This window comes from Epargyreus clarus, unplaced genomic scaffold (genome assembly GCF_041222505.1).
Source record: "Epargyreus clarus isolate Ecla_fem2 unplaced genomic scaffold, WU_Ecla_fem_2.2 ptg000026l, whole genome shotgun sequence".
Lineage (NCBI taxonomy): Eukaryota > Metazoa > Arthropoda > Insecta > Lepidoptera > Hesperiidae > Epargyreus > Epargyreus clarus.
The window spans coordinates 14,328,764-14,344,379 of record NW_027332233.1 but is presented as its reverse complement, the minus strand read 5'-3'; the positions used below and the strand labels follow the sequence as shown (position 1 = coordinate 14,344,379).

The following is a 15,616-nucleotide window of genomic DNA, read 5'->3' as shown; positions in this document are numbered from 1 at the left end:
TTTTAACTCGTTTTACACCACTTGACGTATTTTGTATGTTTCAAGTTTTGCCCGCTTGCGGCGTAACTTCAGGTTATAGATCAATGCTTGAAAACAAATTATTTTTCTAATAATAAAATGTCTGACCGTGATAATTTAGAGAGTGAAAGTGATCAGCCTCCTGCAAAGAAAGCAAAATCACACTATGACACACCATCAAGTCATCAGTAAGTTAATTATTTTTTTATAATTAAAGTATGCATTTATCTGTGCATTAAGCACGCGTATATTTGGTGTGTTTTGAGCGCCAGCAAATGTAAAATCTACTATCTTGGTAGATTAAAATTCACATAAATTTCATTGCATACATTGTTTTTAAATTATTAATTAACATTGTGGGAAAAAGAAATCATTTTCCATTGATATCAGGATGTGCTATGACTATTCATAAGTCTCAAGGAGGTACATATGACGAGGTGGTCTATGAGTACAGTAAAAGTCATTCTATTCCATTACTTTACGTAGCTTTAACACGAGTAACAAGTCTTGAAGGGTTGTTTATATGTAACAGTCAGGATAATTTAAGATTTTATCATGGAAGAAGAATAGATCCATCAGTTTCAAGTTTACAGTTAGAATTTAAAAGATTATCTCTAAACAAACTTACTACATTGCAAGGACTGATCGCTGAATTTATAAACTCCAGAAATAAATTAACCATTTATACTTTAAACTGCCAAAGTCTCAGAAAACATACTATTGATTTACAAGATTCTATTTGTCAAAGGAGTAACTTTTTATTACTAACTGAAACATGGCTTCCTGCAGATGAATCAGTTGACTTACTTCATTTTCAGTGTATAGCTAAATTTAAGAGACAAAATGTTAGAGCCGCTGGAGTTGCCATTTATAAAAACAACAATGCTTCACATATTACTACATTCAACATGGATTTAGTAATTCAAAATGCTACAGAAGTTCATGTCTCCCAAACATCTATTGGCGATATGTGTGCTTCACATGTTAAACTAGAAGATGGAAGTGAATTGATGATGATTGTTGTGTACATTTCTCCTAATAAAAAAAATGTGAGCCGTCACGGGACGCCTGGTAGATGTGAAACATCGACATTATTTTGTAAAAGTAATATGCAGAAAAGAACATATTGTGATAGGAACTAAATATGTCATAATGATAAAATAAAATATTACGATTTTTTTCCAGATAACGATGACTATTTATTGAATAAACATTTATTTTCATTAAATACAAAAATTTACGAATTTATTTCAAATCGTGACTACTTAATTCGTTTAATCAGTGACTTCGGTAATACTTATATTCGATGTTGCCTCTGAGGACGGTATTACTGTGATAATGTATAGCGTGGCGACGCGCCACGGCATGCGTCGCCACGCCAGAAATCGGTTTTACGTGCGGCTATAGATGTTTCACATCAAAAATAAATGACATCATTTCATTTTTACACGAGAGATTATTTCCGTACAGTCACAAAGGTTCAATAACTTTCAAAACCAATAAAGACAAACTACCATTGATTTTAGCTGGGGATTTCAATGTAAATTTTGCAAAAGATGAATCAACGCCATTAATTACGTTTCTCCAAGAAGAATTTCAATTACAAATTAATAACAATCCAAGAGAAGCTACCACCAGATACGGAACAACAATAGATGCTGTATTTATTAGATATCTTGATAATGTTATGTCCAATACTTTTGTAACATACTTCAGTTACCATCGACCAATTGTCACAGTAATACCGTCCTCAGAGGCAACATCGAATATAACTATTACCGAAGTCACTGATTAAACGAATTAAGTAGTCACGATTTGAAATAAATTCGTAAATTTTTGTATTTAATGAAAATAAATGTCTATTCAATAAATAGTCATCGTTATCTGGAAAAAAATCGTAATATTTTATTTTATCATTATGACATATTTAGTTCCTATCACAATATGTTCTTTTCTGCATATTACTTTTACAAAATAATGTCGATGTTTCACATCTGCCAGGCGTCCCGTGACGGCTCACATTTTTTTTTTATAAATCTCTCAGGTATGCAGGTTTCCTCACGATGTTTTCCTTCACCGTTTAAGCAAGTGATAATTATTTTCTAATACGCACATAAATTTGAAAATCAGAGGTGCGTGCCTGGGATTTGAACCTCGGACCCCTCGATCGAGAGGCCGCGTTTCTTAACCACCAGGCTATCACTGCTTTTTAATTAAAATTAAAATTATGTAATTATTTAATTAAAATTAAATATATTACTATATATTTTATTGTTCTTATTTGTATTTATTATAATAGCAGTTATAGTAGTAAACGGATTATAAAAAAATCAACAGTCTTCGTAGAACGGTTTAACAGTTAGATCGAAAAATGCCGAAAAATAAAATGTTGTATGGAGACCGCCTTTCATATTCAACTTTATTTTATTTTTAATATTTATTGTTATAGCGGCCACTGTTATGCATTATCTGTAAAAAAATCAAGTGTCTATCTATTACGGTTCCAGAGATAGAACCCTGTGACACACGGACAGATGGACAGACAGACAGACAGCGAAGTTTTAGTAATAGGGTTCCGTTTTGACCTTTTGGGTACGGAACCCTAAAAATGGAATATTAGTGAAAAAACGACTTTTGTTAGACTATCACTCACTATAAAATGACTGAAGAAATGATCCACAAAGTATCAGTTGCCCTATAATTGAATGAAAATTATTTCAATCAAACGCCGAATTGAAACACGTTCAGTGCGATTTGGGCCAATACCGGATTAAGCTTATTTGCATAATCCTCTTATGACTCGCTTGTACAGTCAACAGATAAAGTTAATTTGTTTTAAAAATTATGCAATGTATTCCGCTAAAATATTAAGTGGGATTTATTGACATAATCTGAATGATTTTTCAGAATTTAAGTATTGATATTATTCTGGTGTAAAAAAGTAATAGAGAAGGGGTTATTCTCTCTCTCTCTCTCGTCTCTATAGACGCTTTCAAAACTACAAATTTTGCGGATTCTTATACACAAATTGTTTTACTTGATCAGGAGATGTTTCTTTTGCTTTATTAAATTTCAATCTCAAAGAATTTGCTTTTTTTATTTTAAGACACACCTAACGTTGATCTGAAATATAAGCAAATTGAGTTGTAACTTGTTTTAAGTGTGTAGCTAGCCGCAGTGCTCTCCTCGTTGTGTTCAACTATAAAGGAAATTGACATAAGTAAACATGGTATTTGTGATTTACCTCGCGGATAAAAATGAATTTGATTGTAATGCTGTGCTGGGTAATATTAGATTAGACTTTATTCACCCTCGCGAACACGAGAATGCATTTTCTGATTCTGACAAGTAGCTAGCCTTCTTACTTGTTCTTCATGAAGTAGGTATTTCGTAATAGTTATCAGTTTTCTTTATTTCATGATACAAACTAAAATTTGATTAGGATTTGGAAATCTGAGAGGTTTCCTCTTAGAAATATAGTACATGTACCTTTAGTGTAGGTCTGTGTATATACCCTGCTTTTTTATAATATAGGAGTAGCAGAGGAGCTACAGTCCACCTGATGGAGTGGCTACTGCCACCCACGGACATCTGTAATCAACCCCAGATAGGATTCGATATTCTTACCTGAGCTACAGATGCACCGCTACTCCTGAGAACTAAGCTGGAACGCCTCGGAAAAGTATGTCTTCCTTACCACATCCTTCAAAGAACACAGCAGCGCTTAACTATGCTGTTAAGAGGCAGAAATAGGTATTACGGTGGTGCCGTTCGAGTCGAACCACAAGGGCTTCTACTACCTTCAATGATAAGAAAGTTATTCGATACCTCCAGGTAACCCACATGCCGGGTCGCACGCTAAGCGTGACGCTGAGCTGTCCGCACGAGCAGTTCTCGTGTCGCAGGGGACAGTACATCCTCATGCAGTGCTCCGATGTCTCCGTGCTGGAGTGGCATCCCTTTACCGTTGTTAAGGTGAGGTTTATTGAGATTTAGATTTGGAGAGATTTATTATGATTTATTATTGCAAAATAAAGTAGAATCGTCCACCTTCCAGGTGTAGGTCTTTCTTTTAAATTCAGCGATTCACAAACTTATTATCAGCTATAAGGACTAGGCAGATGTTAATATTAATACTTTGAAATATTTTTACGCCTCTATTGAAGAAGATGAATTACCTGATCAGTATTTGTAGGACGTATTACAAGACAATACAGAGTAGAGAAAGTTGTTTATAGAAATGATAGTTATATGGAGACATACATTATTACGAAAAATAATATGGAAATTTCAAATTTTCAGGTTCCTACATGTACCCAAAGAGATTTTGTTATATGGATAAAAGTGAAAGGAGACTGGACAGAAGCTTTCGAGAATTTATTGACTGATAAGGGATACCATAAATTAAGGTAAAACGGACACTTTTTTAAATCAAGTTATTTCAACTTTGATGGTAATTTCAATCTATTTCTAATCTATTTCATGGTAATTCTAAGGATTCACTAAGGGTAGGAAAGGAGACTAGAAGCCCGTGAATGAATGAATTCCTAGCTAAATGCGATTTATGTAAGTTAACAAAGATACTTATACAGAATCTTCTTTTCAGTGTACTCATAGATGGTCCATTCTCAAGTCCTATGGAGGGAGCGAGCAGGAACGAGGTGTCGATATGCGTGGCGGCCGGCGTCGGCATCACGCCCTTCATAGCCATGCTGCATGATATATACAGGTACGCTGGTTGGTAGAAATAACGTTGTAACACGAAGTAATAACGCCGGAAAATGTAGTTATACCGTTGTAAAAGGGTAAATATATATATAGCAGTGATAGCCTACTGGTTAAGAAACGCGGCCTCTCGATCGAGGGGTCCGAGGTTTAAATCCCAGGCACGCACCTCTGATTTTCACATTTATGTGCGTATTAGAAATTAATTATCACTTGCTTATACGGTGAAGGAAAACATCGTGAGGAAACCTGCATACCTGAGAGATAAAAAATCTTAAAGGTATGTGAAGTCTACCAATACGCACTTGGCCAGCGCGGTAGACTACGGCCTAATCCTTCTCATTCTGAGAGGAGACCCGTGCCGTGGTTAATGATGATGATGATGATGATGAAAAGGGTAAATAATTAGAAGAGTTGCATGCATGACCATGACAGTCATTACGGACATGTCTTCCGATTCCTATTTTATTTTGATTAGTTCAGTGATAACACCGGGTTGCATCGTCATCATATTTCTTGAAAATTACTTAACACAGTAGAATACGATTGAGGAAATAAGCACATTTATTACAATACTGAAAATAATATTTTAGAAAAAATATACCGAAGTATTGTGCTACAAAATTAGCTTATAATTTCATCGATGTATTGATTACTTTCAGAAATCCCAGAAGCCGATTGCCGGGCAGGATTCATCTTCTATGGATAGTACGAAACGAGCAAGAGATAACATGGCTCGCTGACTTAGCTCACAGAACCATCGCTGAGCTGCGACACGCCAACCGACCTGATAGGTTACATTTAGAATTTTACGTCACTAATTCTAAAGAAAACGATCCCAAAAGAATAGACAAGGAACAAAACGCCCTAACACATATGGTAGTAGTGGACGAAAAGGGAGATCTGACACATATCTTAACTAGAGACAAAATCAATGATGACGAGAAAATGACGCTACTAACGCCTCATATGAAGAGAAACGCATACGTGGATAGCACCAGGATAGATAAGACAGAAGACAATAATTGTGATATAATTAGAAATTACCCGCTGGTGGGTTGCCGGCTGCGGCGCGGCCGTCCGCACTGGGACCGCGTTTTCGGCTACTGGGTGCACTTATACCCGGGGTGAGTCACTACGTTTCGGTTTGAAGGTGGTAGAACCCTTTGTGGTTCAACTCCGGCGGCACCACCGCCACACCTATTTCTGCCTAATAACAGCAGTGTTAAGCGCTGCTGTGTTCCGTTTTGAAGGGTGTGATAAGGGTGACATACTTTTCCGAGGCGTTCCAGCTTAGTGCCGACCTCAGGTAGGAATATCTAATCCTATCTGGAGTTGATTACAGATGTCCATGGGCGGCAGTAGCCACTTACCATCAGGTGGACTGCATGCTCGTCTGCTACTCCTATATTATAAAAAAAAGTCACGTCAAACTGCTAGTTCGCTCTCAATATAGAAATGAGTCGCGTCGCAACAGCAAATTGTAGATATCATCCCGCTGATATCTACAATTTGCGAAGACAGTGCGGGACCCCTCCGCAACCATCCGCCGCCCGCTCTCGCCCGCGGGTACATAGCTGCGTTAGTGTGCCCTTACTGTTGCTACGGAGTATATGCTTGTAGTTGTCTTCGATCGAATTGGCTCTCTGACTACACCTGCGCGCAACAACTTCAGAACGGACTAGCAGTTTGGCGTGACTTTTTTTTATATCAAAGACAGAGATCCTATCATGGACGAGGGTTGTGTGTCTATGATACTGCCTGTCCTAATTGTGAAAATCATTTCTAAATTAAAATTAAAGCAAGTATGTAGTCCACCTTGGTATGGATTTGTAACTAACTCCAGATAGGATTTCAGTCTTACCTGAGAGAGTAAATGAATTTTAATATCTACACTACCCAAGAGAATTGTTTATCTATTCTATCTATCTTATTGTCCATCTTTGGAACATAGATTAGTAAAGATTACTCACTCCTAACAAGAAAATGTACCCAGTTTTGAGAATTGAAATAGTTGCGTAAAAAAGTTTTGCCACGTCTCCGTGCTAAAATGTTCCTAAAATATTTGAAATAATTATTTATTTATTACGTAAATTACGCATTATTAGTTATTTATTCGTAAATTTTCTCTAAAAATGATTTTTATTTGTCCAGAATTTAAAAAAAAGAACTTACTAAAATAAGCCGTTTCTGGCTTCATTCAATTTCAAAGCGGCGAAGTATCTTTACTAATCTATGCTTTGGAATATAACAAACAATTGAAACCAGAATATAGTACCATTGCTAAAAGTACCTTTCATAAGAAGGTAATTCAGTAATTCGTCTAGTCTAAATTGTATAATCAGATTTAAAATATACATCTACAGAGTGATTGTGTATAGTGACTGATACTTCTATTCATGAATAGCGAATATTTTAATAAAATAATTTATATTTTGTTCCAGACAAAACCTAAACTTGTATTGCTGTGGACCAAAGAAACTAGTGAAATTGTTAAGAGGCAAATGCAAATACACTTCAAGCACAACCAAAACTAAGTTAACCTTCATTCATGAAGCTTTTTCCTAAGATTTGAGTGTATTATTTGACTGATATTAAATAACGTTATGTATTTAGTTTGAATTGTTTCATTTTGAAATATTTTACCAAATATGTTATGATGTTGGAAAAGACAAATTGGAAACAGTGATGGAAGAATGAATAAAGTAAATCTCATACCCCAAGTTCAAGGTTTGAAAATAGTGAGTAGGTACACATTTTTTTGCATTTCTATTTTTTCGACAATATGCATAAGTAGAAAGAATTAACCATTATTTAATGAACCATCAACGGCAATGAAGAAAAGATCGCGAAGGAATTCATGGGAGAGTTGATGATAAAATTCAGAAGTGTGGTGTCATGTAGCCAAAGCTCTATCTTTCAGTTCAACATACACACCTAAGATAAACAAAAAGATAATTTATTTTTCGAAATAAAGAAAATAACCTAATCATTTTTCATTTTCAATTATAAGTAATAATATCACGTAATCAAATCAGTAACTTCAATTTGTGGGCAATTTAAAGTTATGAACTTAACTGCCTACTCATTTGCAAAGTTAAAACTTTCGATTGCCTATGATTGCTGCAGTACCATTTATTTGCAATTAGACCACGATGAAGCTAGACGAGTTCTTGTTAACTGGGAACGGGTTTTTTGCGTTTAATTTAAAATGTTTATATTACCTGGGATTATGGCCGAGAGAAGATTGGTCGAAAAGGTGCACATTATTCTACAGAGTATACGCGATGGTTCTCAATATAATGCCGTTTGCATTTATTATTTTAACTGCGATCGGTACTTACGAAAATAGAAACTATATGGTTATTCTGATGTCGAATCTCGATAAGACCCTGGTAGCCTATAATTTCGTTTCGAAAACCTTCATCTTCGTCATCAAGCGACAGGAGCTAAATATACTGATAACAGAGATAAAATGTTCTGGGGATAAAATTTCTGATGAGCGACAACGATTGATGGCAATGCACGTCATTGTCGTAACTACTCTATCTACTGCTACTGTGGGCGCATTTAGTCTTCTGAGTCAGCTCAAAGGAGAGTTACCAGTCGAAGCTTGGATTCCATTCAATGTAACAAAAAACCAGATGAACTTATTCTTAGGTTTACAAATTTTGGCGGTTTCCTTCATGGTTAGCCTGTTCAGAAACTTTGCTATTCAGGGCATTGTGTGTAGTATTGTGATGTATTTCTGCGAACAGTTGGTTGATGTGCAGAACAGAATAAAATGCTTGAAATTTTCCAAAGAAACAGAACTGCAAATGAGGGAAGAGTTCAAGGAAATTGTTAAAAAACATGTACGATTGATGAGGTAGTTTTTGTTTATTTTTGTGATGTACAATTAATTTGATATTTTGCAATGTAACATTAACATTTTACTTACAGATATTCCAAAACGTTTACAAATATTTTGAAGGAATTCTTTCTTATCCAAAATCTAGCCGTTACGATTGAGCTATGTTTAAATGCGATCATGGTTTCTGTAGTAAGTATAATTTAAGGTAGTGTTCTACTTTGTTAGGACATCACTAAAATCTAATAATTAATGTTATTCTTTAGGTAGGTATAGCTCAGAAGACACTTTTTGCAAGTTTCTTGTCCTACTTATGTTTGGCTCTTCTTAATGCATATATTTTTTGCTACTTGGGCAATGAGCTGATTATACAGGTAAGCGTCTTTTAGTCTACGCACAAGTAATTGGTATGTTGCACAGAAATTTAGGCATCAAAATTTTGTACATTCTGCACCTCTCTGGATCTTCGCAGCTAGGGTCATGAATACCCCCGGCAAGATGGCCCGCTTCTAGCTCGATGCGTACTCTCAGATTTAGTGGCGCGTTATAATAGTTAACAATTTACTTAATATTGATAGTATAATTACATAAATATGTAAATTGAACATCCATAAGTAGTTTTTTTTTCACATTATGCAACATTTATCTCGGTGTTAAAAAAATGTTATCACATATATTGCTATTATGGGTTATTTTATAGAGTGAAGGTATAGCTCTGGCTGCGTATGAGTCTGAATGGACATCGTGGCCCATCGATGTGCAGAAAAGCTTGCTAATTATTATACGCATGGCGCAAAAACCTCTCAGCCTAAGTGCTGGTGGTATGGCTACCATGTGTATTCAAACTTACAGTCAGGTACGTTAATATATTTTTTAAATTATGTTTATTTATCTAATGTAAAATTTTCAAAATGCTTACTTACAAAGTATCTTTAAAATGGTAAAAAGTATAAACGTGTTACAATGTGAATGTAATGTATTAGAGGATATAAATCTCTAACTTTAATATCGTACTTTTTTATTTGCAGGCGCTCTACAATGCCTACTCTATTTTTGCAGTGTTGAACGATATGGTTGAATAAATTTTAAGAACTTTTTATTGTATGAAAAACATTAATCATAATTATTGGAAGACGTTAATAATACAAAAATCACTAAACCTTGCTTTTCTCTTCTATGCACTAAACATATATTATTTATAACGACTTTAAACTTAGAGCATTTAGCAACTGCGTCTGAAAACACACTTAGCAATTATAATCGCCCATAAAGGTATTACGCTTTTTTTACAAGCCAGGTATAGATGACAGTAGAAGGAAGAAATGAACTAAAGTAGCTAAAAATAAACGCTGTCAATTTATTATGAAATAAATTATATGTGAAATTATTGTAACTAAAAAAATTTGTCGTTTAATTTCATATTCCTATTGTTATGACTCCTTGGATTGAGACAGATATTCAGCATGGAGAGAAAAAGAGTACAAAAAAACAAGGGTCCACGAAAAAAGCGATAAAGGTTTGTTTATATATTTTATTCCTACAAAACAAACGTATCTTATTTCTGTCTTTTAATTAAATACTCAATGGGTAGTATACCTTATACCTAATACTTAGGCAGTGTAATTCCTAATACATCATAAGATTCATAAGTAATCAGACCAGAAAATCTTTTTCGTTTGTTAGTTACGTTCCATTATTTTACCTTATTTTCTTTACTTACGACCTAGGTATATATTATGAAACACTATGTATTCCCGGATATGTATTGTTTATTGTCTAATACAGATAAACTAATAAGTTTTAAAATAATTACACTTGCATTTTTATTTCAGAAAAAATATAAAATCAATCGTCTTATCGGGTTAAAATGTCCTATATGTTTTGAGAATAATAAGTCTATGTCGTCTACGTTTTGTGGGCATGTGTTTTGTACAAACTGCATTCAGCAAGCCACAAGGTTGAAAAGAATATGCCCAATCTGCCGCAAAATATATAGAGGAAATAAGCCTTTTTACCATCATTTATATTTATAATGTATTTATACGAGTATTATGTGATAGTGTCTACCTAATACAGAAATACGTGGTTTTAGTACGAAAGTTAAAACAATATTTTGAGAAGTTTAGAATTCAGTTCTCATAGCCTTTTACTATTTAGATAAATTTTGCTATTGTATTATTATTATTATTATAAGCTTGTTTCTTAACATGTTATTATTTAATCATCAACAAAACTTAGGCTCTACTTCAGAAATAAATGTTTAAAATATCTTTCCGAAATTCTTCATTTACCTTTAACTTTCAATATACAGGAGTTTTATTTGTTCATATAATCTTTTAAAGTGGAACTTGAATTGACGCTTTTGTTATTAACATGGCATGAAGTTGCACATACCCATGTAATTATTTATTTGTGATATTGTTATTAACCTATTTGCTGAGCACCAGTCCCATCTCCTATCTACTGCTATTGCTTTTTATCTTAGTTTTATTTTGTAAGTATTTAATACACCTAATTAGTATAGTATTATGTAGATTTTTTATTTCATTAAACATAGTTGTTTAAATTTTTAATCGTTACTTTTATCCGATGAGTATAGTAACCTATCTCTTATCGACTACTAAAATGATACAAAAAGCCCGGAATCCAGTGTTGCAAAAAATATAAAATAGGGACTTTGACAGTGACAATGACAATTTGATAAATATATTGGTGACAGTGACAGCTTACTTATTTTGTGGGAAATATTATAGAAATCATCGCATTCGTAAAAATATCTGAAAGAAATCATTGAAACATATCCTATATTAAACTTCATGGTTTTGACAACCATGAAGGCCTTTAACAAAGTTGACTCGGAATATTTAAGGATGGCTCTTAAGACTGATAAACGATTATGTGGCTATCCAGATATAACATCAAAATTGGATGATCCCGATTTAGTTTATCAATATTTTGTTAAAACGTTGGCCAAATGTCACTTCGAGCTGAAAGCAATAAGTCATGTAAGCTATTTGTTATTCTATTATGCATAGGAGGTAATACAAAGTTCGTGGTTCAATCTTCTTTTACTTTTTATTCGTGCTTTGATTCAGCAACTTTTTATCCAGCCAGATGGTTTGATGAAATACTTACTCCTAACTTAGTAGTGCTTATAATAAAATTACATTTGATTTAGAAACCAAAGCACTACAAGATTGGTTATAATTAAGGCATGAAGACATTTTGAAATAGCAGCCAATAGTCAGAAAATGTTGTAAGGAAATTATTTGCCTGAAAGATCGCCAATATTTTTGCATCAATTTCAACTTGGGTGATGCCTCTTTGTAATGAGAGTAAGGGATAACTGGTCTGCCATTTATTCAAGAGTTTATACAAATTGTATTGTAATTATTGTTATTTAGCAATTATTTTACTTATTTATGTTATGTCTTGTTTAAGCTGAATGCTTTATAGTGTCAATAATATATATTAATTTAATGTTGTAGGATATACTGTCATGTAATAATTCTATTGAGAGATTAAATGAATTAAATGAATTGGGCAGAGCAGCTATAAGGGAAATCAGAGAAGAAATGGAGAAACTGGACACTTATGCAAAGGATGCCCGAGATTCTAAATATGATAAGGAATTGGAAACTCAAAGACATATATTAGCAGGGTGAGATATTAAAAATACATATTGATAAGATATTTCTTAAGCCTGCTATATCAGCATCATCAACCTATCACTGCCTCGCGTCTACCACACCGGCCAAGTGCGAATTGGTAGACTTCATATACCATTAACATTCTTTTATTACACTCTTAAGTGTGCAGGTTTCCTCACTATGTTTTCCTTCACCATTAAAGCAAGTGAGAATTAATATCTAATATGGATTGGACCTGGGATTTTAACCTCAGACTCTTCTTAACCTGCTATTGCTGCTTTTTACAGCTTTCTGTATACAATTGCATTAAGGATAATGACTATAATCTTATTAATTTCAGTTTATTACGAGACTTCAAGGAGGCTAATATAAGACGCATGTTTGCTATTGAAAAATCACAACGGGAAGATCTCTTCACACCAGAGGAAGATAAGGATGGTGTGAGGAAAAGGAATAAGAAGGGGAAGGTAGATAGCGATGGATTGCTGCAGATGTCTACAGGTAATATTCAGTGAAGTTTTTTTAAAAATAATTAGAGCTTGTTTATTTCTTGAAATGTCTGTACCATGAAACCACCCGGGTTTCTACTTAATAGTAAAAAACCTAGTTGGTTGTAGAAACCTTAGGGTAAGACTGCAGAGACACCACTGCCACACCTACTTTTACATTATAATAGTAACAGTAACATTTAAGTTAACAATTTTAGGTGCTACTGTGTTCTGTTAAGGTGTGTTTAAGAGGGTAAGGGAGACATATTTATCATATCTGGTGTTAATTACAGATGTCCATAGCCACTAACCATCAAGTGTACTGAATGCTTATCTGCTACTTCTATATTAAAATAAAAGGAAAAATGGCAGCTATGTGTTGCAGGCTTGGGCTCAGAATTTCATTTATGAATATGAATGTGGTTGAATTTATTGAAGAGCTGTAGGCATTTGAATCCCTTCATTAATTGTTCATTTTGAAAACAGGTGTGACTGAACAACTGTTATCAATTAGCAGACAATTGGCCGACACAACACAGAGAAGTCAAGACACGTTGGACAGTTTAGTTTCTTCAAGCTCTACAGTACATGTTAGTATGAGTTATAATTATTTTTATTTTCAAGCAAACTCTTGTTGGTCAATAAAATTTAGGACTGTTTTGTTTATAAATGTCCTTAAACACATGAGTTTAAGGATACATAATTTTTACACATGGCAGATTGCGGCTATTTTAAGGATGGTAAAGCTGTTTACTAATTGGAGAATGAGAATGCATGTGTGGGCGACTACATCTTCACAGACCTTAGTTTTATTACTTGTACCTTTTTTTTGGGGCAGTTATGCATGGGCAGGACCATTGTACACTAGACAATTATTTTTGTTACTTAAAAAAAATCATCTACCCATGTAAAGTACATACCTTTTTCTTTAATGTTGCAAATTGTTTTATCCAGTCAGTAATTAAAAGGTTTACATGATAATGAGTTGATGAGACCATTTTTTATGTATTATGTCTACTGATTTTCTTTAGATAGCATCTGCTTAATGTTTCATCTGGGGGTATTGATGCATTGATCTTTTAGTATCATCATAATGAAGGTTATTAGGGGTCATGAATTTGGATGTTATTAATTTGATACAATAGCAAGTATAGTTATTAAAGTGAGGTTATTGTAAAAATATTATGTTTTCTATGCTCAATGTTATATTCATGTTATAGCAGAAATTTGAAACATTAAGGTCAAACTTTTATGTGCATTTCCACTATTACAAAGCTACATTCATCTGCTTGTTCCTGGGTTTATCTTGTTTTGAAATTCTGTATCATGAAAATTTATTATATATGTAAACTTTGACTTTTAAAATTACTTGGCAGGGAACACAGTCAGAGTTGCAGAACACAGCCGGTTCAATATCACAGTCCAGCAAGTTACTCAACAAGTATGGTCGGCGAGAGTTCACCGATAAAGTCATCATGTTCTTTGCATTCCTATTCTTTTTAGCTGTGTGTCTTTACATTGTACAGAAAAGGATGTTCTAAATGTATGTGCGTTGTAATAGTAAATCGCCTGTAAATAGATTTTTTTATTTTTCATAATTAGCAAATATAATAAAAAAAGGCTTTTTATTGGGACAATGGAATTGGCAGACAGTTAAAGAAGAGAAATACAGGAAGATAAGATAAAAAATTACAATTTTTCGTAGCTTTTTGTAGTTTTAAATACGGGTTTATTCTTTCAAATCACTACAAAGTTGACAAGCCTGAAAGTTAATCTTGATGTTTCAAAGATTTGTAACACTATGCCTACCAGACAATGGAAATGAGATGATGTTTCAGTTATTCTAGTTGTTCTGCTAGGTGTATTCAAATTATCTAATTATATCTAGGTAATTGTAAATATGTCGTAGTTTAATTTTATACTCATTCAATTAAAAAAAAATACCATTCACAATAACTCTTTAGAAGTATGCCAATTAGCATGATCTTTAATTTACGGCATCTATATATTGTTAATTTTAATTGTAATTTTATTAAATTAATTCGAACGGGACCTCATTCTTTGTATAATTGTATTGAATTGGACTAATCAAATATATATGTTAAGATCAAACTTAACATATATTTTTTTAAGATTAATTGTATTTTTTTTATTATAATAATTAGTAAAATTTTATTAAATAACATGAATAATTAATCATTCAAATGTATAGCAGGATTTAAAATCTTATCAAGAGTCTAAGACTTGTGTTTTATTATATAGTCACTACTTATCAGAACTGCTACTGTATAATATTGCAGGATTGTTAAAATAAGTGCAATAGTGTATGTGAATTTTATAAAATATTAGTTCCAATAAATACTGTGTTCTTCTCAATAATTTAATTTCTTCATTGTGATAATAGGTGGCGTTGTTCATACTTAAGATTTTATTAACTAGTATGCAAGTATTATGTAAAATTATCCATGCTTATGTACATTTTATATTATAATTTTCAAGTTTTAAGATTTATATATGTATCTATAAGAATTACTTTTTACCAGCTGTAAACTAATTGTTGTGACGTGAAAATGTGTACAGTCCTATTAAACCCTGGCTTGACGTTTATAGATGAGAATAAAATATTCCAATAATTATTATTTACGTTTATATTTTCCCTAACACACTTATATAGAATTATTCGTTACACGTGGTTATGTTATTGGTTCATTTTATGCTAAATTATTATAGCGGCTTTAATCTTAAACTTGGCTATATCAATGTAATCTAATAGAATCGTAATAGTATAATTATTGAATCGACGAAAATAACAACTGAATAAAATAATGGTACCAGTTTTGTCACAAGAACTCTATCTACACGTCTAGCAATTAAGTGCTAATAGG

General features: G+C 33.2%; 3 protein-coding genes across 3 annotated transcripts in view; all 3 read left to right on the top strand.

Annotated features, from left to right (window-relative positions):
- LOC140753481 (NADPH oxidase 4) overlaps positions 1-7,358 on the top strand; it is a 31,279-nt gene extending 23,921 nt beyond the window's left edge. Inside the window, exons 8-12 of the mRNA XM_073088110.1 lie at positions 3,853-3,993; positions 4,321-4,427; positions 4,625-4,747; positions 5,406-5,870; positions 7,188-7,358. Coding sequence (XP_072944211.1) covers positions 3,853-3,993; positions 4,321-4,427; positions 4,625-4,747; positions 5,406-5,870; positions 7,188-7,311 — 960 coding nt within the window. The 3' untranslated portion in view covers positions 7,312-7,358. The remainder of the gene's footprint in view (positions 1-3,852; positions 3,994-4,320; positions 4,428-4,624; positions 4,748-5,405; positions 5,871-7,187) is intronic.
- A 617-nt stretch (positions 7,359-7,975) lies between these two features.
- On the top strand, positions 7,976-9,726 carry Or-18 (olfactory receptor 18). The gene is made up of 5 exons (XM_073088257.1): positions 7,976-8,611; positions 8,686-8,785; positions 8,860-8,967; positions 9,294-9,449; positions 9,622-9,726. The coding sequence occupies exons 1-5, from the start codon at positions 8,031-8,033 to the stop codon at positions 9,673-9,675; spliced, it is 999 nt and encodes a 332-aa protein (XP_072944358.1). The 5' UTR covers positions 7,976-8,030; the 3' UTR covers positions 9,676-9,726.
- A 1,566-nt stretch (positions 9,727-11,292) lies between these two features.
- Sec20 (vesicle transport protein Sec20) lies at positions 11,293-15,367 on the top strand. The gene is made up of 5 exons (XM_073088259.1): positions 11,293-11,598; positions 12,082-12,254; positions 12,584-12,744; positions 13,218-13,321; positions 14,108-15,367. Exons 1-5 carry the CDS (start codon positions 11,410-11,412, stop codon positions 14,270-14,272), a joined length of 792 nt encoding a protein of 263 aa, XP_072944360.1. The 5' UTR covers positions 11,293-11,409; the 3' UTR covers positions 14,273-15,367.
- Positions 15,368-15,616: the final 249 nt, after the last annotated feature.